The 25,840-nt window shown below is 43.1% G+C and overlaps 1 protein-coding gene across 1 annotated transcript in view; it reads right to left on the bottom strand.

The window, feature by feature from the left end:
- Positions 1-25,840, bottom strand: part of AMDHD2 (amidohydrolase domain containing 2) — a 296,791-nt gene that overhangs the window by 43,563 nt on the left and 227,388 nt on the right. The window contains exons 8-9 of the mRNA XM_069646953.1: positions 8,729-8,836; positions 7,524-7,592 (exon numbers count right to left, since the gene is read on the bottom strand). Of these exons, the coding sequence (XP_069503054.1) occupies positions 7,524-7,592; positions 8,729-8,836 (177 nt within the window). The remainder of the gene's footprint in view (positions 1-7,523; positions 7,593-8,728; positions 8,837-25,840) is intronic.

The following is a 25,840-nucleotide window of genomic DNA, read 5'->3' as shown; positions in this document are numbered from 1 at the left end:
CTGTCTCACAGGGCCTCGCCCAACCTCATATGGGTCCCAGATCCAGGTGTGTTGCTTTCGCCGGGTCTCTAACCCAGATTCATTTAATGTGCAACTGAACAGACCTGGTGTACTCTCCTGCCAGGTACTGTTCCACATAGGATATTATACATACAGTTTGTTCCAATCTCGCTCTTCTTGATTTTCTCAGGGTCCTCTTATCTCGGCTCTGCCTATGTATCTCTTTCAGGTCCCTGACCCATTTACTTTGGCTTTGCCTCTATGGTTTACTTGGGTCCCAGACCCCTTTGTATTGGGTTTTCAGGACACTTTGTAGGAGAGTATGCTAAGTGTCTACTAATGCAGCATTTGTTTCTGTCTTTATATTTCTTAGGGTCTTTGACATATGTATTATCAGCTTTAGTTTGGATTGGGTCCCCAGCCCTCCTTAGGCTCCCCTTGTTTGGTCCCCTCTCATTGACCCAGGCAGCACCCGTACCTTGTTTTCGGGTTCCTGCTGCGTGGCGTCTTTCTCTGGCTTCACCGACTCTCTGGGCAAGCTTACGATCCTTCTCGCTCTGCTCCCGCTGTGGTCCGCGTCCCTGCTTCAGCATGTCGGGCTGGGCGGCTTCGCTCCAGGAGGCATCCTAACTCTTCCACGTCCATGGTTTCTCGTGGCCCGACTATTCTGGCCAGTGTCCTTAGAGACAGTGGCTTCTCTTCACTGTCATCCTGGTCTTCAGCTTCCTCCCATGCCTCTTCGTCATTCCAACTTCACTCTCGGTTCCTTGGGGACAGGCTTGACCAATAGCACAGTCCTTCTAATTTGTACTTTGGGAGACCAATAGGCAGCCTTCAGCAACTAGACTGTGTATGCTGCGTTCCATAGGTATTCTTCATTGCTCCAGCCTTCCTCTTCGTCAGAGTACGGTTCAGATGATAATCACAGAGTTCAGTGGCACTCTTCTTCATCTCAGTATTCTCCTGGGACATGGTTTACACAACTCTACATAGACAGATAGAGGTGTGGGGCACCACAGAGTACTGGTGGGTTATAAGGAAGGAGGGGTCAGAAATAAGGGCAGGGGAATACCACATTCTCCCAAGGTGATAGGCACTGGTCCAACAGAGGGTTTCCTTCCCTACGAGATCTGCCCACTGAGTACCACCCCCAGGCGACTATCGGGAAGCGGCTCCACCTCCCTGGCCTCATGGGAAGGGGCTTACCCCATGGAAGCAGTGACAATACCCTGGGATTCCTCAAAGTCCCCATCTAGTGGCTTGTCTGAAATATTTCATCGTTTTGCTCCAATTTGAAAATAGACTTCAACATGATATAAGAGAAAACATATGCCACAATGCTCCCCCCCCCCCTCCACCCCCCCCCCCCGAGTAGACACCACCCTCAGGCTGTCAGCTATTGGAATAAATAGGGGCCATAGATATAAAAAACGAACTGGTGAAGCAAGGGGCCAGAGATATAAAAAACGAACTGGTGAAGCACGACATAGGTGTAAAACTGAAGGGTAAACCTTCAGTGGCATGGACTATGGGTGAATACCCTAAATAATTACTCAAGACAACACAAAAAAGAGGCAAATATATACAAAGGGAAGCCCTTCTGAGCCCCAACGAAAGACAACCAAGGATGATATATTACGTAACCACTTTTGGTCCAAACTCTAGCAAAATCAAAAGAAAAAACAATTCTGGCCTTTAATAAAGCTAAGTATCCCGAGAGAACCCATTCCAAGAATGGCCCTGAAACGAGCCAAGAATTTGAAAGAATATCTCACCCAACCCAGACTTGGCACAAAAGAAACAGAATTTGCTTTGGAATTTAAGAGAAATTACAGGTCACCATCCCCGTGGAACCTGCCCAGTCTGCAGGTTTACCAAGTGGCAGGAAAGGAATGGACTATAAAAAACTAACTGCAAAAAAACAAAAATGCAATCTACAAAAATGAATGCCCATGTGGACTCAAATATGTAGGACAAACAACCAGAGCATTGAACAAAGGAATTGGGGAGCACTTCTACCGGATTAGATGCAAAACCCATTCTGCCCCAATGGTCTCACTATATGGAACTACAACATGGCCATGACTATATTAAGTGGTGGATTATGGACCTTGTAAAAAAAAAAAAAAACACCACCAAAACAAGCAATGCCCTATCACATAAAGAAGCATGGTGGATCCACAAACTTAAAACTAGGATAGTTGGACTGAACAACCTTACACCAATATTTGTAGGTCGCTAAAACAACCAACGACCAGGAATAAAGAACATTTTCTCCAAAATCTCCAGTCCAGTCTGGCCACTTAACCACCAAGAAACCAGCTTAAGACCCCACTGGAGAAACCAAACCCATGCCTTGGGGCACAACGCCAATACAAGTATGATTAAAGTCAAGCGGAAAGCTCAATACACTCGCCCAAACACTGACCGCAACAGAACAGCACAGATATGAGAGCCACACATTTTGCATCTCTTTCCGATGCCATGTTCCCTTGACAACCACAATGTGCTGCGCTACAGACCGTAGAGCGAATGCAGACGCTTCGTCTAGAACAACTCAACACGCTGTCGCCCAAACAAGATCTGTACAGGTTCAATTTCAATCACAATCCATTGCCAGGTTCCCTTGACCACCACTATGGGTCATGCTACGAAAGGAAGGTGGATCACAGACGCTTCTCCCGCTTTGCGTATGCGCTACATGACCTAATTACAAGTGAAGGCGCCGACGCGCTGCTGCAACACTACCCGCGACAACACAGAGCGGTCTGAGCAGACAGACGAGCCCCGGATGGACGTTGGCATCGAAGGCTGCTACATCGATGAACACAAGTAAGCCATCTCAGATCTGGCGTGCGAGAACCACGCCTGCTGGACTCGGAACTCTTCTGTATCCGATCTGTGCTGAAAGGCTCCCTCATTACTCACTAACTGAACAGGCATCAGGGTGGCCCACCTGGAGCCCACACATCTTGAACATCCACAGATGCGGCCAACACAATGAACGCTGCACTCCAGTAACCAAGTTAAAAAAAACTGAGACACACACAAGTTGTGATGCCCAGAGAGCACCATGCACAAACTAATGGTGGCCCCACAACACATTTTTTCTGTCTCCCAAAAGAGAAAATCCCATGCACTACAGAAAGAAACAGAAGTGCCCAGCAGTAACCACCCAAAAGCAGGAAACCTAGCCCCCCCCCTTTTTCCCATAAGAGTCCAACAGCTGACATGAGTGGACAGACCAGGTCAGTGACAGCAAGAGGACATTTAGCAAGTCCTCTAACCCCACCCAGCCTTTCTGGAACAAGGACCTCTTATCTAAGAAATGTTTTTATACAATAATGTGTACACTAGACATTAGAGCCTGTGGGTGACACATATGAATTTATGTTTCCCCAACCACAGAGATCACCAATCCGAATGCCCAGTCGAAGGCGCTCACATTACCAGCCGAAACTTCTATGGTAAAGGACCAACTAGAACTCCTCACCATCCTATCGAGTTGCACACTATCCATAGTGACCTATACCAAGGATTGGTCAAGACATGCTCTTGACAAGAAGGAAAAAAAACAATGAACTAATTGCATTAACATTTGCTATGATTTATTTATTTTTCATATTTATTTATTTTTCACCGTTGTTTCACAGATGCATTTCACAAAGGTTTTCTATTATATGTTGATATTTAAATGTTGTCTTATCAATCGTAATCTGCATGAGAAAGTATCAAAAGCATCATCCCTAGAGATGCACGTTAACTATATCAAAAAACAAAACAAACTAAGAAAAAAAAAGCAAAAAGAAATAAAACTGCTTGTAAAGATCATATGAAGGATCACAAAGTGCAGTGTATTCCTCCATATAGAACCATTCAAGGAAGGTAACGAATTAAGTTCCACATAAACACTTGACTAAAAACTATGCAAGAATGATGCATGCTGTAAACTAACAGGGCAGGAACTCTTAGTTATATTTCAGGGGAAGCAAGACATTGCTGATAAAGAAGATACAATGCCGCACATCAACAATTAATGGTTATTGCGTAAATACATTATTTTGGCTGAAACAGTGTTTGTCTAGGTGCTCTTATTAAATTATGATCTCTGTAATATAACATTTCTCCTTGGGGGTATGCTTGAGTATTGTAGGCATACCACCAAGCCTGTTATCCAAAACATCTCATTGTTTTCTGTGATGACATCACATGAGATGCTAGGTGATGAGTGATGGGAGACCTGGAGGCCAAGGACATCAACCAGTTACATGATGTTGACCCCTGGAGCAGTACATATGCTATTCCTCTCGGCCATTCAACTAATCCCTAGCCTAGTATGGCAAATATCTGCTACCATTCCAAGGACCTCACCATGATCAACAGGCAAGGTTTACCATTACCCCCAAAGACACCTGTTGGAGCCAGGGAAGCATGCCTAATCCGTGAGCCACATGTTAAAATTAGTGAGTCTCCTCTATCAGAGAGATAAATGCCCACAAGCACCATGAAAGCTACAGTGAGCCCAGCTTGAATCAGTATGTGGAGACCTGGGCTCGTTTGGGCGAAATCTGACTTCGAACCTCAGGAAGAGTTCAGCAGCATACACCTCAGCTGTGCCATTGTGGAATGAATTGGACAGGAGGGACGTGCTGCCTTATTCCAGGATGGTTGATAGCCATTTTTTAACGCTGTGGGGCGGGGTCGTGGCAAAGTCTGCTGCTCAAGCAAGCTCACCTGGAGAAATCAAATCTGCCCAAGATCAATATGCAAACCCACTTTTGACCTTCACACTGCTGCTGCACTTATCACACTTAAAAGACCAAAGCCCCACTATCATATAAAAAGGGAACACAGCAGTGGGGAAGTGAAGGAATTAGGAGATGGTTCTAGAGCGAGCAGAGTGCAAGGCGAAGGAGAGAAGGAGTGGAGGAAGGGAGAGTGGAAGGAAAGGAGGAGGAATGTGGAAGGAGAGGAGGAGGAATGTGTAGTGACAGGATGGTGCAGAGGAAGAGGGACATAAAGAGGCAAAAAGAAGAGAAGGTGAAAGGGAGTAAAAAGGCAGTGGAGGAAGAGCATCCAGCGAGGACAGCAAGGGAAGGATGAGGAAAGTAGAGTATGGAGGCGGAAAGGAACTGATGAGGTGAGGGAGAGACAGAGTGGGAGGTGGAGATATGGAGGAGTTCACATAGAGAGGAGAAGGTGGAATGTCAAAGGGGAAGGAAAGGAGAGGAAGTGAAAGAAAAACTCCTCTTGGAAGAGGAGAGGATTCCAAGGAAGAAGATATAGATAGAGACAGAGGGAGGAGGTGAGGTATCTGTTTAGAGCAGAGAGAGAACATCGAAAGGGAAAAGAAAGAGAAAGGAACGAGTGGGGAGTGGGAGTGACTACGTGGAGGTAGAGGACAAATGACTGGAGGAGGGAAGGGAGAGACTGAGTCAGAGGAGAAAGAGAATCGTGGGATGCAAGATGGTGGGGAGGGCTAGAGGAATACTCCAAAGCTGGCCAAGAGGGACTCCAGCATGAGCTAAAGGGGAGCCAGAGACAGGAATGTAGGGTTGATGATCTCTAGGACAGTCTAAGTTTCAAAGGCTGTGCTGCGAGACTACGCATGAGAGGAAGAGGTGAAGTATCCTGGCATCCAACTGTGTATGCTGTGATTGATGTCTTAACACCTGGGGTGAAGGCCACCGGAAAAGCCCAACAATCCCAATCACTAGCCAAGAAAGACACAGAGCAGGGAAAGATGTGTGGGAGAACTCTATAAAATCACAGAGACTGATGGCCTGCAAGGATGTGACCTTGAACTAAGGGAAATAAGAAAAGGACTGGGGACTGCAGTTCATAATAAGTTAAGGTTGCAGATGGGTGCCAGACCGTTTCCTACATCATTATTAACCCCACCACTGCTGGTCCAGTCAAACGGAATCACTTTTCTGATAAGAATAAAGTATGTATGTAGAGAAGGTCACATAAATCACAAGCTGTCTGGTGATTCCTCTGCATCAAATATCAATTAATGGATCAGACCAGCTACACACCACTGAAGGGCACATAATACACCGGATGAACTCTTTCTGCTAACACAGGAGGGTCCTATACAAGGCAAGAAGGCCCAGTGAGTTTAGGAATCAGTGCAGGGTGATCCAGCTGGTGCTATGAATATCAAGGTGTTGCAAGTGCTGTCCCTGAATTTCTGCAGGGATTAATGGATTGGGAACAGAAGATGGGCACAAAAACAAGCCCCTCATTCAATCACAGAAGCCCATCCTGGTGAGCCCTGCCCTCTCTCCAACAACATGGCAATGTCTTGTGACAGAGGTCTAAATCTGGGAGGCTACGCAGTGCAGAACATCTATCGAACATTACGATGGGCTACTTCCCCTGAGCTGGTCCACCTCTACAATCGGACCTGAATCCTGATTGTCAGCAACCAGTCGTGTGGGCAAGAAACATATCAATTCATTGTTAAACAGTTGGAGCATGTAATCAGGCTGCTGTAGTCATAGTGCTCCTGAATGGGTAAATGTAGCATTGCTTTTCTCTCCAGGAGGTGCCTTGGTTTGGCGGGCATCGCACTTGATATTTTAACACTTTTAAATACAATCTGGGAAACTAAAGGTTGCCAGAAACAGGGTAATCAGAAGAAATAAAATGTCTTGGCCTTTTTGTCTGGTTAGTCAGAGACTGGTTTATCTGAAATTTGGTTTGCAAAATGTGTAATATACAAATTACAACATGCTTCTAAGTCCTACTGCCCAAAAAGTACTTCAATAACATTTCTGAAAAGATGACATGGGCCAAAGCATTTCAAAGGGGAAAATGTGAATCTGACAGACAATTACAGACCAATCTAAAAGAAGTCAAATATATAAAGGAGGGTAGGAGCAAAAGATGATTTATTCTAACAGCTACTTTGAGATGCCTCTGAATTCCCTTCAACTGCTGTAACTCAAAACTGATAGAAAAGGTGCTGGAGAGGGCACAGCCTTACTTTGCCAATGCTATGGGGAAATCGGCTTCTTTCTTTACAAGTTGGAGCCCTGATGAAGTGTTTATAGTAGGAAAAACATTGACTCATATGCAGACTTATTTAGGAATATAAGGAATGTGCGCACCCAAATTCCTTTATGACATATTCAAGACGGATAGATGGTGCACATCCTGTGCCTCTACACCGTGCCAACGGAAAAGCCAATTCAATATTGGAAAGAGCTACTTTGGCCATGGGAGTTGGGAGGGGGCGGGTTTACAGAATTCTATGAAGAATGAAAGTACTTGCACTTACGTATTACAGTATGGGGAGAGGTCAGGCCACTTATTTATCTGAGAAAATAACACTTATTTGAAAATACCTCTACCAGAGAGTCCCTAATTCACAATCGGAATATATTCATTAATAACATGTATACGATACACACACCTCAGGGGTCGAGAGCTACAGCCAAGCAATTTTCATATGGCACACTTTCTCACACAACAACCTCTGTATCCCTTGCCAGATCCCACTGTCCACACATGCTCACCTGTAGCCTCCCAGAAGTGCCGCACACACATATCCATTGTAGCGATGCTGCCTGCCAGGGTTGTGGTTCCTGGAGAGAAAAAAAAAAAGGAGACCTGCAGATCTCTTCGCTAGAGTGAATTTGGAAAGAACTAATTAATGACATTGTTACATGTGGAAAGTCTGGCCTTGTCCTACCCTTACTCTTCTTTCTATATTGCTATTACCAGTTATGTCAGTGCGTCAGGCTGCGGAGGAAGACGAATCACCAGAAACAATCAACTAAAGGTCTAGAAATAAACCTAAATAAACAAACTGAAAGAAACATGAAGGAGGTCATTACAAGTTGGGCAGAAGTGGTAAATCCGGTGGAATTTGCCAAATACGGCCGGATTTACTGCATGCCCAATTCAGGGTCGTGTCAAACACAGAGTGCCATTCCATTGCAATACTGCAGGAGGTATTTCAGGCAGACTGTTAGCAGAGTAGGGCAATTTTGACCTCATCAGAGGTGGAGGTCCAACCTTTTTCCATGTGCAGAAGGAAAGCACGGGCACTTCCATTATATTTATTAAACTTTTTGAGAATGGGCCATAGTTAGGGGTTGAAAAGGTGTGCATGTCTGATTCACCCCACTCCCCCCATCCCACCACCTTTTACCCATTTAATGGTCAGAATTGATAGTTTTGCGCATTACAAAATTTGCAGTAGGGATATGAACCACTAAAGTGGATTATCCATTTTCAGTTTCACATTGAAGGTTGGAATTGCTGCGGTGGGTTTCTGGAATACCCCAAGACGTACTCCAGAAAAACCACATCCGCCAGAAGTAAACTCTGAACTGGGCGGCTTTCCATAAAAACAGTGTTGGGTGGTAAATTACTTAGTCCATATTTCGTTATGAAAATCTTCCTTAACACATATTTAAGAAGAGCAGGGTACAGCAGCCTTGCTATTCATTTGGCTGCACCATGACACAGCAAAATCAAACACCATGCCGCTGTATGTGCTCGTCTGAACCAATATGCGCTTGCGTAAAAGGTCAGGAGAGCACGCCCCTTTCATTCTCCCACTGCCCCCTCTGCTTCTCCATCACACCTGGCTTGGACCTCCGTCTCTCGGCCTTTCCTTCTTTTTGAGAAAGGAAAAATACATGCAATTACATACATTATTGAGGTGAATGCCCAGAGAGCAGACTGGCCGATGAGCAGTGGAGCGAGCACTCACCAGCCACGTAGGCATTCAGCCCCTCGATCTCAATCACCTGCTGGCCCAAGGTATGCCTGCCAGGGCCCAGTCCCATGGCTGTGATGGCATCCGTCACCAGTACCAGGCCTGCAGAGAAGAAAGGATTACATCAGCATCAATAATACACGCTTCTAGATCAGGCACTGTCACCCTACAGTTCGGCCTTTTAGCAGCAGGCACAAAGAATGGCTTGTGTGCAAATGATACAATATGAACAAACATTTTCATGCACATTTACCAACAAAACTTAACGCTTTTGCTCAACTTTGTCATTTCTGCCCACGCCTCCCTAACAGCAGCTGCTTAAAACTGCTTTGATCTAATACTCCCGCTCACTTCAGACCAACCATTAAATCATGTATTTACAAGGCTCCGAGTTGACCGCTTTGACACATCAATACGGACGGAAAGCAATCGGTTTTCCATCTGCATGTATTTATAAAAACAGTAAAATACAGAAAAACAGGTCTCCTTGCGCGAATCCCCATGTTGTCTGCCAAGCCTTGTAGGCCAATACATTTGCATCCTGGCAGCCTGTGACGTGAAACACAATTATGCGATTTCCGCGTTGAAGCCGTTTACATGTCTGCCATGAAGTGTCCCAGGAGTAGCCATTTCTTCTGCAAAGTAATAATGTAGTTGCATCTGATGTCAGAACCCATGGTCCTAGTGGGTGGGAGCGGTTGGAAGTGGTGCACCTTAAGAGGTGCGAATGGAGGGTGATTAGAAAGGGGAGGGTGCGTAAAGTTGCATGCTGTGGTGGGACAATGAATACAGTTAATGGGGGTTTTAAACAGCATTTTACATTTTCTTTTGCTGTGTTTCTTTCAGCCTTTACACAATGGTGGGGGTAGAATTGAGGAAAGGCGGGAACCAGGTATGGGGTTTGGATTGCACGCGGGAGGGGGTGTGCCAATGGGGTGTGTGGGGAGCGGGGCAGGGCAGCAGGGAACACAGTTCCACTATTTCTTTTCATACACTAAGATCACTGGCAAGAATCCAGCTCCATTTCACTACCGTATGTTTGTGAGTGTGTTTGTTCTAACAAAAATACAAATGTTTTAAATTGAAATAAAAATTTAGAAAAATACCAGTTCCAACCTTTTTTTTCCTCCAATAAATAATAAGGGTGGATAAATACAGTTATATGTGATATTTCCGCTATATAAAGGCCGCAAATCAAAAAGACTGATTTATTTCAGTGGATTTGTATGCATCCTTTTAAAGGCGGAAATAGCACACAACCGGGGGTGTTTCAACCCTACAACCCTCCTCAGGAACCTATACCCACGGCAACCCTTGCCCCAGGTACATTGACACCAAGGCATAAATTAGTTTTCAAAAATTGATTAGCAGAGTTTGCTAATTAACATGTTTTTGATTGCTAATCAAATGGGTCTATTTCGTAATGTTGTACTAATATTGTTAATGTCACCAGATGTTATTTGTACCCAAGACATGAAATGAGAAACAATACAGCAGTTTTGCGTACCGCTGATATAAGACATTAGTTAGAGGAGTCAGGCCTTGCAAATTCTTTAAGATTCAGCTAGACCTGGAGGTCAGGTATCTTAGTTTCCCTATTCAACTTAAGAGAAATGCACTCGACCCATAGCAATGGAGGACAACACATTTAAAATGCGATGTGTGTACACTGGTGCATGTCACTACAAACCTGCTTTATTTGGCACACTGCTGTCACCCAGAGGCCAGCCATGCACAGTGAAACTTTTGTTTGACATTTAATGCAAACAAAGTAAATGTTACATAAACGTTTCAAACATCTCTTGCAAATGCTTCTCGCCCTTCATAAAATGTTCTCGACTATGCGAGTGGGTGAAAAGACTTTGTGAACCACAGCTGAGTGTCTGTAAAATGTGAAAGGTTAGATGCATGAATGGACACAAATTAATATATATGATAAAAAGGCTCTGAAAACAGTTGAGCCAGCTGTCTCCTGCAGCTGGAAATATATAATGCAATCATAATCATAAAGCAAAGCGAGCTCTGGAGCTCTTGCAGTAGATCTGTAGATGTAGAGATTGGATGGAACTATTGATCACTACTTTGCATAAGCATCTAGTTCTCTTTGTGTATTCATTATGTAAGAGGAACGAAAGACTAAGCAGAGTGGATTGCGTAGCAGGCAGAGAACTGGGCAAACTAGATGGAATATTGTAGTTTGTGGTCATCTCAAATTACGGGTACCTGGAAAAAAGCAACTGGGTGATAATAAAGAATGTCAAGAGTATGGGTTCGCTCATGGGTTGAGCTCCAGTTGCAAGATGTATGCAACCTGCAGGTTACAGAACTAGGTTTGCCATAAAAAGTATTTGATCATGTACATTTTCAAAAGTGTTCACTCGTCAATATGATGCAACTTCCCCAACAAAATGAAATCTAGTTGACGCAATGAAATTTAGATACACTAAACTTTACTGTAAAGCAAGGAGATTATGCAATGTTTTACAGTATCAATACACTAATACTATTATGTAACAACCTACATTTTAGGAATGGAATTGCATGACTGTTTTCTTGAAAAAATGTAAAGTTGACAAATACTGGCATTTGCCAAACCGGATATAGAAAGCTTAATAAAAGTAGCAGCCCGATTATTTCTGGTTTGCAATTATTTGAAAAAGAAATGTATCCTAGCACTCCCACACATGACTTTGACACTTAAAGAGCGGAGGAGATGATTCTGCAGCACTTTCTCTCCATTAGGACTTGAAGTGAACAGAGAAAATATGGGGGAAGAGAGCACAGAGGGCAACAGAGGAATACAGGACGAGCTGTGATTTCATCGGAGAGGGCAACTTAAATAGCTATCTTTGCTACACAACTGTCCATTTGATCAGCAAACTAACAGAATTGCGTAGCAAATTGCTATGCGGCACTGCTTATTTTATGCCTAGGACAAACACACATAAATGTGTACACACTCACGTTTACCCGTTCCCACTCTCCTTTGCTTCGACACACCACAAAAATTCCCGTCATCCCCCACAGACACACACACAGACACTCTAACACACCAAAAACAGTTACCTCGGGCACCCGCATCTCTCCCCTTTTGGCCCGACCGTGCCTGTGAGCTCCAGCGCGCACTTGTGTGAGTCGCAGGGGCTGACAGTTCGATTTGAAAAGACTGCTCAGAGCAGACTTTAATTGATTTTTTTTCTTGTTTTTTTAAAACTGAAAAATTCATCCATATGATAAATCCAGACAAAAGCAGCGCAAAAATAATTACCATAAAACCGGGCACCTTATTTATGATGCACAACTATCCATCACAATCACTGCTTTTGAAAATGCACACTTGAAAACAACCCTTCGATGTAAACCAAACCCATCACTACTGTACAACACACCCTGCTGACTACACAGTCTTTACATCACGTTGGTGCAACAGAAGCATTTGATTCAAGCGTTTGTATCAGATCACAAAACCCTTCTCTTTTCAAGATCCTAACTCTTTTCCATCGCTGGGAGCTGCCCTAACCTCAGGCTAGCTTGAGTTAATAGCCGAAGCACTTTAGTATGTGGGCTCCATCTGTGGGGCAAAAGGAAGCGAGTAGGGAATCGAGATCCCCCTTTCTTTCCTGTTCTCTATCCTCAATGCTTTCTTCACCAGGTGTAGAGTCCATTCCAGGGCTCTTCGGGCACAGACCGTCCTGCAAAATCTCCATCGATAGTTCCCTGCATACACTTACAGCAAGGTGATGGTGTGCTCCCCTTATATGCCTTGGAGTGAGAAGGGGGGTGTCTGTATCTGGGTGGGCGCGCATTTTGGCAACAGAGTAGACCTGCTACTGTACAACATCAAATGCCAAAAAATACACAATGGTGGACTAGAAGGACAGATAGAACTCGTTTAGAGGTTAACAAAATACTTTAATGATAAATAATGAAGATAAAACCTGCCTGAAACAAAGACACGGAATAATAGCATTCAGTGATTGCATTGAAGACAGGAGAGATTGGTAGTTTTCACTCAACATCACTAGGATGTCCCGGAAGACACACCCAGTGCTGTTGACATGCTTTTTCTCAAAGAAAACCCAACAAGTGGCAGGTGATGCGAGCATGGCAATTCCATGTTGCAGAATTAGAAATGTATTCTTCACCGGATGCACAAGGAGCACGCAAACCCTCACTGAAGGCACAAGTAACTTGGCACCACTTGGAAAGCAGCACTTAGCCCTGAAGTTGCATACCGGATTGTCAGGCTTGTTTTCATTCAAGGGGATCCATGATGTTGTCAAGTAGTCAAGGTGCGCTGGTAATGGAGTGTTCAAAACCTACCATGACTATGTCGGTAACAGTGATAACCAAACCTGTGGTGACGCAGGCTCCTAACACCACAGAAGGCAACACCCACTAGTTACGTGGTATTTGGACAGTGAAACCACTGAAAGCGGGTGAGGGAGATGGGCTCTGAAGGTTTTAGGGTCAGCCAGGTGAAGGTGGTGAGAAGAAGGCATACAAGTAAATCACTATACTCCCTTGTATAGTAAACTATTTGACATTCACTATGTACTCAAAATGTATTCAGATTTAATAATCAGTTCTATTTAAGGTGACCAATAGTAAGTTATGACGAAAATCTATTCAATGAGTATCAAAAACATATTTTAATAATTCTCAAACAATAACAGTCACAAATCCACAACCTAATGCATCGTAAATAACTTAACCACAAATATATACATTTACAGAAAATCATTTCCTATAACACATGCAAGTATATGTTCTCAAATACTAATCCAACATAAGCAAAAAACAAAAACACATTAGCACATACAACAACATGTGACAAATGAATTTACTACAAATACAATACCATTCCTGTATGTGAATTAAAGTTTCGGCTAATGGGGTTTTCTTTTCCCTAATTCAGCCTTCTTCAGTACCTTCACATCTTTCCAGGTGTTCGATCTCGGTTCTGAAAAATTCCCTCAGGTCTCAATGGTCGCCTAATGTTCAGGGAGCATACCCCCGAATTCACAATGGCTTCTTATGTCAAACTTGTAGTTAATCCCGCAAAGTCTTCATAAGCGCATCCAGATCAATCTCAAATTCAACGGCTCCTGGACGTCTTGGCACAAACATCCGGCAGCCCCAAAGCCATTGTTAGGGAGAAATTTAATTTCTTGTGCCAAATACCTTCAACCCCAGAGACCCTCAGCACTTTTGCTGGACTTCTGGGATTTTTTGCTTTACTCTGCCGAGTGAATGCAACTTTTTACCACCCACTCATTCTTTTTGCTCTGAGATGGAAACCCTATTTGTCTGCTACTGTATTCTTTTACTTTTAATGGAGTCATGCTTTCCTCCATGTATTTCATTACAGGCATCTGTAAAGCTGTTGCAGCACCCTAAGTGCAGTTTCACTAAGGATCCCCTCAGGCTTGCCTTCCTATTTGTATTACTTTTTCCTGACAACTACTGTTCCAAAAGATATGATACTTTTTTATTTCATACCTTTCTTTTTGTGGGATCGGCACATCCCACCTTAAGTAGAGTGCTAAGCGGATACAATGTAATTCCTTTCCAACTGCTGCTATAACTTTTATATTTACAGTAACAGACAAACCGATACAGCTGGTGGCAGTGGATACCTTTTTTCCATTTTTGTGTTAGTTACTCGCAGGCTGTCTTCACAACTGCAGTACAGCACCCATGGGTGAACATTTTCCCAAAATGGCCCAGTCTCCTTGAGATGGGCACACTGTTCGTTTGTATGTTCCTTCTTGACCTTTCTTATACCATTCTAGGTAGGTATGGGCCCTCTGAGATTTGCCATTGGCGGGATCCGTTTGTGAAACCCGCCAAGGCTCCTCTGTGTTTGCCGAGGCAGGAGGTGAAGGAGGAGCCCAAAACATCTCTGGCCTTTGTCTGAAGGTATGCCTGGCTGGAACCAGTTTCAATTTGGCAGACAGCCATTCCCAGGTGATTGACAGGTCCATATGACTGAATGAATGGGTTCCTGCACAAAAGGCGATGGCTTTTTGGACAGAAGGTTAAGTCAACCACTGGAACTGAAGCTCCGAAGTAGAAGACGATGACCAGAGATGCCTGCAACACCTCCAGTAACCACAGAAGCACCACTGAAATACAGCTGCTGCCCTGACCAAAGATTTTGAATCAACAGGGAAGCTTCGCCAAGGATGACTTCCTCCTCTGGGTTGGTGGGCATAACCAGCCTCAAGACTGTTCAATTTGAGTCATCCCTCAACATCCTGCTACCTTCCTGGGCTGCAGAATCCGAATACCCGGGGTACCTCAGCCACCTTGAAGTGCATTGCCTTGCTGTTGACCAATCTCGCTGGAACTTTGGTGGCGTTCGTGTGCACCTCCAGATGCACAAATCCTCTCCTCAAAAGTTCCCTCACCAGAGTGCAGGACCGAGAAAAGTTTAAGATTCCAACTAGCACTGATCGTTAGCTACTGGTGCAGAGAAAAAGTAACCAAAACCACGATCGAATGCGAGAGTATGAAGAAATCTGTGCTGGATAGTCCCCCTCTCAACTACTGCTGCTGCAGGAGCCCATCTAGGATCCCCCTTTCGTCCCTATGGACTAGGACTGGGAGTCCGGGTTTGCAGCCGTGCATCCAGAAGGTGTCCAGCTGCATCAGGTTCTACACTCTCAAGGTACTGTGGGGCTGTTGGTAATGTTACCTAAAGACATCCGTTTCGCTCCTTTGCTTTTGGAGCATTGTTTTTAGTGTTTGGGTGTTCACCCCTTTGCAGTTGCCCACGCCAAACAGCTTGTGCCCTACAGGAAGGCTTCTCCTAAGCACCTGCGCTTTTCACAAATACCAACTAATGTGTTACATGCCTGTGATAAGAAGATTTGCATCAGACCTCTTGCTCTCCTTTTGACGTTGGCAGTGCTGGTTCCCTTGCAGTAAATCTTCTAACCCTCTTGGCTTTGGCATCTCTGGTTTCCCTCCAAAACCTGAATTTATGAACTTCTTTCTTGCTAGAGAAAAGACTGCTTAAAACTTATAAGAGTTGCTACAAGTATTGCTTACCTGTGATTGTTGCTCTTTACATTCTCGAACCTACCTATACTTGAATAATGCAGCTAATTTAAAATAAGTACTTCTACTGACCTTAACTGAAGTCACTCTGTGTGTGGATAAGAAAAGTACATAATATACTCACCTGCTTTAGTTCCTTACTATTCTAAATGTACATTTGATGTTTCTAGCAGAAACAATTATTCCTTTACGTTATAACTGCCTTGTGTGTATATATAAAATAAATCACTATTTTTGATAACTACAAGTGTGTGTTTCTTTGGATCTATGTATATTCTGGTTTCTTTGTACTGATTTACAGCTCACATTCCCCCTCTTAAGATAAGCCTAGCTGCTCTTTCACTCTACAAACCTTGGGTAGTACAGGCCTATATTAGAAGTTGGGGTACCTAACACCAAGGAATATGTCTTGTAGGGTCCAATACCAATTGGACTTTAGAAAAGCTTACCCAACAGCCATCAATTAGTGCCTAAAAGGAGCCAGCGCCGAAGAACTGTACGTTACCCTCACTCAATGGAAAATCCCACAGAGGCTAGACGAAGGCAGATGACCTGAAGAATCAAATGTACATACAAACAAGGCTGACGACAGGTTGGCAAGACCAGGTACGAGGAAAATGGGGAGACAAAAGCAGGTAAGGCTAACTGAACATTTAAGATAAAGAGTGGGCAAGGCAGGAAGTGTCGACAAGGTGCAAGTTAACTACAGGACAAGTGCCACAGTCTCTAGAACTGGTCAAATTGCGACGCATCTTGCAGATGGCTGGCATTGCACTTATAAAGAACATGACATGAAAGCTAAACTGTTGGTCACTGGGGAAGCAGGCACCATCTTTTCCATTATGTATAGTTATAGATACTTATGAATCACACAATAGGAGCACGACAGCTCACCACTTTCGCGGATAGTGAGAAAAGAATATATCTGTACAACCTCAGACCAAGGGGAAAAAAAACTAGTGCAGTGTGTTCCCTTGCAAACTGTGCCGCTGTTTAAAGAAACTATTTAACCAACAACAATATTTTCATTTGTGACAAATAATGGCATGAACATATACACAATGGTATCTCATAAAATACACATTTTAATCAGGAGACAAAATCTAAGAAAATGTGAAAGTGAAATGCATTTTGGACTGTAGAAAGTCCTTCCTCAGGGAACACATCTGTGACAATATAACAACAAAAAAACCGATGTGAATGTAAGGGTCATCATTGTGTCATGGTGTATGATCAAAAACCTATCTCCATTCTAAACATCAATTCCAGAACCTCTATCTGTGTTCACAAATAAATCCAGGAAAAAAGCGAAAGTATCTAGATACTGATCTCAATATTAACCTGGATCCACCTACTGTGAGGTTGCCGTTCTCTGCCTCGCAATGGGGGTTATCATGACGAGAGAGAGCATGCTTTGTACCAGACATGATCAGAATTGCGACAATGCATATCACAGGAAACATGGTGGCACCGATGAGCAGGGAGAATATGTGCGAAGGAACACAGCCTTCTGCGCTGAGCTACCAGTGTTGAACACAGACTTCAGAGAGTATAACACTCTGCTCTCCACTAAGGTCAGTTGCAACTCAAGTTTTCCAGGGGGAGCAGAGGAAGAAGCATTACACAAAATAACGAGTATGCACATGCGAGGCTGGTTCTCAAGTGTGATCGCAAGCAACATATCCATTCCAATCAATAAGGAAATACAAACACCCTCTTCACACCCAAGAGTCAGATGTCATTGACTTCATACTCCTGTTCACCATTAACCGGATTTGGAAGAACACGTGGGGGACCCAATGACAGGGGTCAATGCAGTATGGCTTCTATAATTATGCACTGAACAGCGTGGGTAGGCCAATGGAGAGCAACTATAGGAAAAATGCCACATGCGACCAACACTGCATGATACAGAAAGGGTCAAAAAATTGTGGCACAAACTTCTTTGGCAGGTTCTTGCAGAAATGAAGTCCTGGGCCTACAGCGCACAGCGCATACACCTTTCGGGCAATACTGCTATGAACTTTAGTAAACTTTTGAAACCATATTATTTACAACCATCAATTAATCTAAAATTAACCTACAGTCTTTTAATTATTTCAGTGGTTGAAATAAGCCTTAATTTATTAAAGTATGTATGCAGATACCAATAGGCAAATGCATTTCGGACCTCAAAGATCCTTCTTCACGGTGAAATCTAAATTATAACACACATAAAATATAAACAGACATGAAAAAAACAATGCATATGTTTAAAACAAAAAACACAGAAAACAAAAGGAAATATACACAAGACGGTTTGAAAAAATCAACACTAACTAGCATGCAAAAGATGTGTGCTTGAAAAAAAAAAAAACAAAATCACACCTGTAGGAACAAAAATTGAAGCAAAAAACAGTGTTACCACTTAACCAGTCACCTAACAAGCATATTGTTCTAAGGTATGGCACTATAAATACCTCTCAGACCACTAACTAATGAACGCAATCAGCATTCAAATTAACAGTAGGAAAATAACAAGAATAATTCTAAACAAGCCACTCTTCCTTTATCGTGACTCTGTAGGAAACCGTAACAATAAAAAAGCTGTAGCAAGGAAATCTAAATGTGACTTGCATAGCTATGAATCAGAAAGACTAATAGCCTTCTCATACCTTGTAGATAATAGGATGCAATGGATAAGCACAGGAGCACTGAGCTCGCCAGTGTCTACATGGTTCTCTCGCCATGGCCACGGACCCAGGACTTCAAACAACAGAGATGTTGTGCAGATGTAATTGATGGCTCACATGAGAAGGGGAATAACAAATCTCTGTCATTTAGTTATCCAAGGAACCTATGATTTATAAAGGAATCCTCTACATCATCCACAAGGCATTCTGGGGCCTGGGACCACGCTACATCCAACTTTCCCTCCCTAAATACCCTGATAGAGTCCTTCGGTCCTCTAGCTCTAACACTGTGCAGGTCAAACAATTCTCCAAGCAGAGATTGGGGGTGGGGGAGGGGTAGATCTCTTTCCTCAGCAGAAGCCTTCCTCTGGAATGGCCTCCCTGGCCCTCTCAGACTTGAGCCGGATCTCCTAAAGTTGCGGAAACTCCCCAAGACTGTCCTCTTCTCCTCCGTCCCTCTCCCCCATCCCCTGCTAATGTCCTCCTGTTGCAATGACTGGCTGCCTGGTCCCTTCTGAGTACTACTGGGGCCAGATCATCCTCCTACCAGTCTTTGGCAGTACCGCACCACCAGCACTTGCCTTCAGGCACCTCTCTATGACTAGCCTACAGAGTCTGTTCCACGCCTGCTCCTCGCACCTATACCCGTACCCCCTGCCTCCCTGAGCACTTCCCTCCATGGGCTTCCCTAGCACTTACACTGCCTCAACTCTGGGGCCTCCTCTACCCACCCCATGCACTTCTAATGACTGCACTTGCACGATCCGAATGTCACAAGGCCTAGTAAGACCGCTTCTTGTTGTTATATCCTCCCCTGTTCCCCCTACTCTTTTGTCGTGTGGCGCCTGGAAACACTTTCTGATGTATAGGTGCCATACAAATGTCCAATAAATAAAATATAACAGAAAAACTCCTAATCAATTGAAACGTTCTGAACACTTAGTGATCCATGTACTTGTACAGATGTAATTGAAGGCTCACATGAGATCAAAAAAACAATCTCAGTTACCAATTTGGTCTAAAGAAGACTCACTCACCACTTATAAAAGGCACGCGTTGTGGCCACTTGCAATCAGAATATCACATAGATGCGCACAAAATGTACTCGTGATTATGTTCGAACAAACACACAAACCCTTGTACATAACTATAATGACCCAATACAAGGGCAAAAGCTCTCATGAGTAAAAAAAAAAAACAGTATCCATTTATCTGAAAGATCTCTAACCCCACAGATAAGGAGGCATATACTGTTTCCGACAGAAACCAAAATCCCACAGATATCAGTCGTCATGTGTTTGTTAACAGAAACAGTCAATTCCCCTTCACAATCTAGTAAGGATCCACATGGTAACCTACAAAATGTTAATAACTCAAAGCTCAAATCACAAGAAACAGTGCAGATTCAGCACTTCGCTAAAGAGACAGTGCAGACCACGAAGAGTGTTGATCCGCAGAAAAAGATCAAACAGTTGGAATATGTTTACGCAAAGAGAGCAATCAGAAGTTGACAAAGGGGAGCATTAGTTATTCAGAATACTTCAGGTTATGAGAATTAATGTTATCGACAACTGAGAGACTGGAATACATACTCTACTCTTGAGGAAGACCCTACGTTTGATATTCAAAATAACCTGAGCAATATTCCCAAGTTTGCCTTAGAGATGGGTTGGATTACAGAGAAAGCTAAAGAATAGCTTACATTAGTACCCTGATACTACTAGTGAAAGCCTGTGTTCTACGCCGCCTGATGGACGGCTCCCCCACCCATCCGCCATCTCCTTCCAACCCAGCTTTTAAAAAGAAAATCCTGAGCCCCTGCCCCACAATCTCGCTTACCACTTTTCTACGGTGGCAAGTCCCACCACTGCAACTGTTGCTGCTCCCGCCCCCGTGCTGGCGCCATGGAAATAGAAGAGAGGCTCCATACGGAGTATTTTCTCTCCGTGCAATACTTTCCATTAAAAAAAAATACACATTTGCACCCACATAGCATACTTTGCTCGGGACCTTAACTTGGGCGGCGGGCCGGTAGCCATAGGAAGGGCCCGCCACCTTGGGGTATATCGCCTAAGTATCACACCCTAGTGTTCTGACCTTTTAGCTACTTTTATAAGTCCATAACCATTTCACTCATCCTCCGGGGAGGCCTATAGTTGCTGCAACTAATTGTATATTACAACCACTAGGGGCAAATATAGATTTTTTTTCTCCAACCATTAATCCAAAACACAGCTACATACATAAAGAATACCACCCATTTTTTGCAACTACTAGAATCTGTCCAATTGGTTGAAGGGGATTTTCTGTTCACTATAGATATGAACAGTCTGTATACAAGCCTACCCCACGATTTGGGCCAGGAATCTGTAGAATGGATATTAATGCAGGCAGGACATATAGGAACAGCCAAGGTATTTATTTTAATATTGCTTGAATTTATTTCACAGAACTCTTATTTCAGGTACAAAGAACACCACTACCTGCAGACATCAGGGCAGCCATGGGGGCCACCATAGCCCCACTATATGCAAATTGTTTTTTGGATGAGTTTGAAAGTCAACACAATCATCCGGTATGGCACAAGTACCTTAAATTCTGGGGCAGATGCATAGATGAAATTTTTGCTATCTGGCATGGCACACTAGATACACTACAGAATTTCTTACAAATTGGCGATCCTCATGTACATTTTTTAGATGTTACGGTTCTAGTACAGGAAGGTAGTATGTCCACTATATTGTACACCAAAGAAACTGACAGGAACAACCTACTTACTCCACTGGATGAGTTTGCAACCCCTCCTTCCCTATCCCCCAACACAATAAGAAACCGCCCAAATGGACAGTTATTGAGTATAAAGAGGATTGTTAGCGATACTCAACAATGCAGAGGAGTTTGTTAACCTGTGTGAGAAATTGAAGCGCAGCGGTTACAATGAGCATGAGCTTCAGGCATCCATAGTGAAAAACCACTGACAAGACCAGAATGTAATTACTAAATACACAAACTGTAAAGGCAGCATCATCTCTTGTTTATGTTTCCAAATTTTCTCTGCAGAGCAACAAGACTAAAAGCAGCATCCTTAAACATACGCAAATACTTACAACTGATGAGAGGATAAAAGGGCTTTTTACCAGCCCCTCCGTATTTGCCTACAAACAGTACTAACAAGCAAATCCCATAATAGTTGACTCTGACAGTAAGACTAGAGTAGCACATGTACCAACTCGCATAGGGACGTATCCTTGTCTCAACTGCGGAAACTGCAATAGTATAGTAAAAGAGCGTGTTGCGTTTCACCCTAGAACTGGAGAGAAGATTCCTTTAAGATGTTATGCTACATGCAAGTCTGAATATGTGATTCATTGCATATGGTGCCCATGTGAACTCTACAATGTTGGGCAGATGGCAAGAAAAGAGTCTGGTGGAACGGGCAGAGATCTTGCATATGGACTGGCAATATGAATTCTTCAGTGACACATCACTATATGGAACCTGGGCATTCTATGGTACAAATGAGATTCCAGGTCCTAGAAGTCATCAATACGAAATAATTCAGAGGTAACATCCACAGACGACTGGAACAGAGGGAAGCCTTTTGGGTGCATCGTTTGGATTCTCTTGCACCTAGGGGCATGAATGAAGAGCTGATTATGCATTGCTTATTGTGATATGAACTATTAAACTCAAGTAGGTATCTATGTGGATCCTTACGAGTACATTTAATGAACATCTATGTGATATTCTGGTTGCGAGTGGTCACAACGCATGCCTTTTATAAGTGGGGAGTGAGCCTTCTTTGATAACTAAGTTACTGAGATTGTTGTTTCTATCTCATGTGAGCCTTCGATTACATCTGTACTCTACATAGATCACTACTTTTTCAGAATATTTCGATTGATTAGGAGTTTTTACATTTTTCTTTATGAATCATAGGTTCCTTGGATAACTAGATTGGTATGCCTCATCTCATGTGAGCCATCAATTACATATGTAATTCTGCATGCATCAAGAGACATTCATAATGCTCTGAGTGGTTAAATGTTTTTAAATATGAATTATAGGTATTGGTTTATTCCCTTCCATTTACAGTCTCTTGCTCGTTCCTTCTGAAAGTCTAGCCCTTCAGCCCCCCCAACCCTCCTGTGCTCCACTCGCCCTACTTTGAATAGCTACATTTCGGTACACGCTATGCTTAGATTATGACGTTGTGATGTCATCATGAGTTGACGTATACAATGTCTGTGTTGTTTAAAGTCCGAGTATGTGGCCACAGAGAGATAACCGTGCAGACTTGGGTAAGCTCAGCGCACCGTCTTTATCCATCACACCCTAGTGTCTACAAGGTATGAGAATGCTATTAGTCTTTCTGAATCATAGCTATGCAAGTCACATTTCGATCTGCACATTTCCTTACTACAACTTTGTTATTGTTTCCTACAGAGCCGCGGTAAAGGAAGAGTGGATTGTTTAGGATTATTCCTGTTGTTGTCATACTATGTCTTTGTATGCTGATTGCGTGCATTAGTAAGAGATCTGAGAGGTATTTATAATACCACACCATAGAACGATATGCTTGTTAGGTGAATGGTGAAGTGGTAACAGTCTTTTGCTCTCATTTTTGTTTCCACAGGTCGCATGTTTTTATTGGTGGTTTTTTCAAGAATACAACTTTTGCATGCTAGGTAGAGTGTTGATTTTTATAAAACATGTGTATATTTACTTTTAGGTTTTCCGTGGTTTTTGTTTTGAACATATGCATTGTTTTTTTTTCTGTTTCTTTTTTCTGTGTTGTACAATTTAGATTTTACCCTGAAGGACCATTTGGGTCCAAAATGCATAGGCCATTGGTATCTGCTTGCATACATTTATAAATGAAGGCTTATTTCAACCACTGAAATCATTGGAAGACTGGAGGTGAATTTTAGATTCATTGATTGTTGCAAATAAATAGTGGCAATAGGTGTAGTGCAGTCCTCACTGAGGGCTGTATGGCCAGGTCTTTATCTTTGGTAATTAAGTGCCTATTGCAGGGTGTTTTAAGAGGCTTTGCACACAGGGACGTTTTCCTGAATTTAAAGTAAATAAGGGGACAGTGTGTACCAATTTGAGTGGTTCCCACCCCTATTTCTGTATTTCAAGGTTCTTCAAGCAAGCCAAACATGGTGCCACTTTGGATGCCGGGTCAGGGTTACACGCCAGCTGCTTTCTTAGCAACTTCTTTTGAGGCAAATCAGAACTGCTTTGGCCTAAAGATGGATTTCCTGGGATCTATGGCATTACTGCACATCGGAAATACTGAATCCGAAAAGGTTGACTTGTTTTCTTTTCGCACAATTATATCTGGGGAGAGACGGCCCGCAGGCCACCCCCCATAGTCCACTGACATAATTTATTACCCTAACCCACACGCCACATATAACTGCTGCAAAATTTGCAGTAAAAACTTCAGCATTTTCGGATTCAGTATTTTTGTATGCGCAGTAATGGGGTGATACCGATTTGAGGAATTACCTACTCTGCAGCGTAAGGAGGAATAGGGATAAATGAAGTAAGAGATGTTGCAATTATTCATTAAATGGAAGAAGTTATTGGTCACCTCTCCAGTGTTTGAAGAGTTTTGGTGTGCATCCGCAATGCCTTAGCGTCAGACAAACAACCACAAATAGGCATTGGACTTACAGTGGAAATGCTGCCCAATGGTCCGGTTGGTGTGCTAAGTCTAGCCATTGCTCTGTGGGTGATATCCTACCTAAGAGCCTTCGGTTTACCTATTTAGATGCATAAAGCAGTTCAGAAGTGGTAGATGAACTGAGAGCTACAGTCCAAAATTACTTTCTCTGGCAGTCAATCCAGACGATAAATGTTGTGTAAAAACATCTTTGTCATGTCACTTGCTGTAGGTACCCTCTGAATAAGGAAGATCCACAATAACATCTGTTGCAATTGCATGCCAGAGATGTGCTGGAACTTAAGTGGGCTGTAAAAGGCTCATTTGTCGTACTCTCGACAATCACTATGCCACAAACAGGGCTAGATAATACATATTCCTTTCCTTGCAATAGAAGCTTTGCCCAGCAGAATTGCTGCTGGATCATTTCTTATATATTGTTGAAAATGTGGGATCCTGCAAACCAGGGGTCATGAAAAACAGATAGGATTGCGGTCCAGAGTTCTTGTATGGCATTGCATAACCTGTCATGATGAAAAAGGAGTGAGTTGAGGAGATAGGTCTTTGAAATGTATAGGTGGTCTGGTATCATGGCATCGGTGGCAGTGTGTCCACATATCTGGTCCAATATTGATACACTAGCAAACAAGAAATTAACAGAAGCAGGCCAGGTTTTTCTTCATACTTAGAAAAGAATGGCGCAGGGCATCAGCCTTCTGTTCTGGAAAATGAAAATAAAGAAATCAAGAGGCTTGAAAAGGAAAGTCCCTCTTGCTGGGTAACTGTTCCTATATTTCGGGGCCACAGGTACTGAGGTTCCAATGATCACTGTGTACCCCTTCTTAATGTAAAACCCCTTGCAAATGGTAGATATGTTCTTCACAGGCCACTGATGGGTAGGAGTTCCTTTTCAATTATTGCATAGTTTTGTTCACAGGGGCAAGTTACTTTGAGTAGTAGGCAACAGGATGCTTGTTGAGTCTTTATGTTGAGCTGTAACAGGAAAGCCAGCACCAATGACTTGCTCAGAGGCTGCAGTAATAAACACCTTCTTACAGGGTCTCAAAGGATTCCTCTGCTTTTCAGACCTAGCACAATGCTTGGCTTTTGCACAGCTTGCAAGAGATGTCGAGGGATAAATGACCATACCGTGCTATAAACCTGCATGAATAAATAATGAGGCCCACAAATCTTTGTGTAGATTTGAGATCATGAGGATTAACGCAGTAGAGGATCGCTTCGACCTCTTGGGATCCATAAGGATACTGGAACTACTAACAACATAATCTAAGACCGCCACCTGACATATGCGTGAAACACTTTTCCGTCTTCAAATACAGATGATTTTTCTGAAGGAGATTGAGGATTTCCAAAACAGAACGTACATGCCCCTTTAATGAGGGGTAACAAAATCAGAAAGTTGTCAAGGTACACCAAGGAAGAGTCTCTTAAGAGGTCAGACATGATTAAATCCATAAACGATTGAAAACTGCTGCAGCATTACAGACCACTAAGGGAATTACTCAATATTCATAATGCCCCAGCAGAGTTTTGAAGTTGGCTTTCTATTTATGTGCACTCTTAATGCAAACCAGATGGTATGTGCTACAGAGGTCTAACTTGGTATAGTAATGCTATTTAGCTTCTGGTTAGCTGGTTAACTTGACACCAACAGCCACCAGGAGCTACATTTGG

This window comes from Ambystoma mexicanum, chromosome 2q (assembly GCF_040938575.1).
Source record: "Ambystoma mexicanum isolate Mex_15411 chromosome 2q, UKY_AmexF1_1, whole genome shotgun sequence".
Classification (NCBI taxonomy): domain Eukaryota; kingdom Metazoa; phylum Chordata; class Amphibia; order Caudata; family Ambystomatidae; genus Ambystoma; species Ambystoma mexicanum.
The sequence above is the reverse complement of the archived record's forward strand: the minus strand, read 5'-3'. Positions and strand labels throughout refer to the sequence as shown.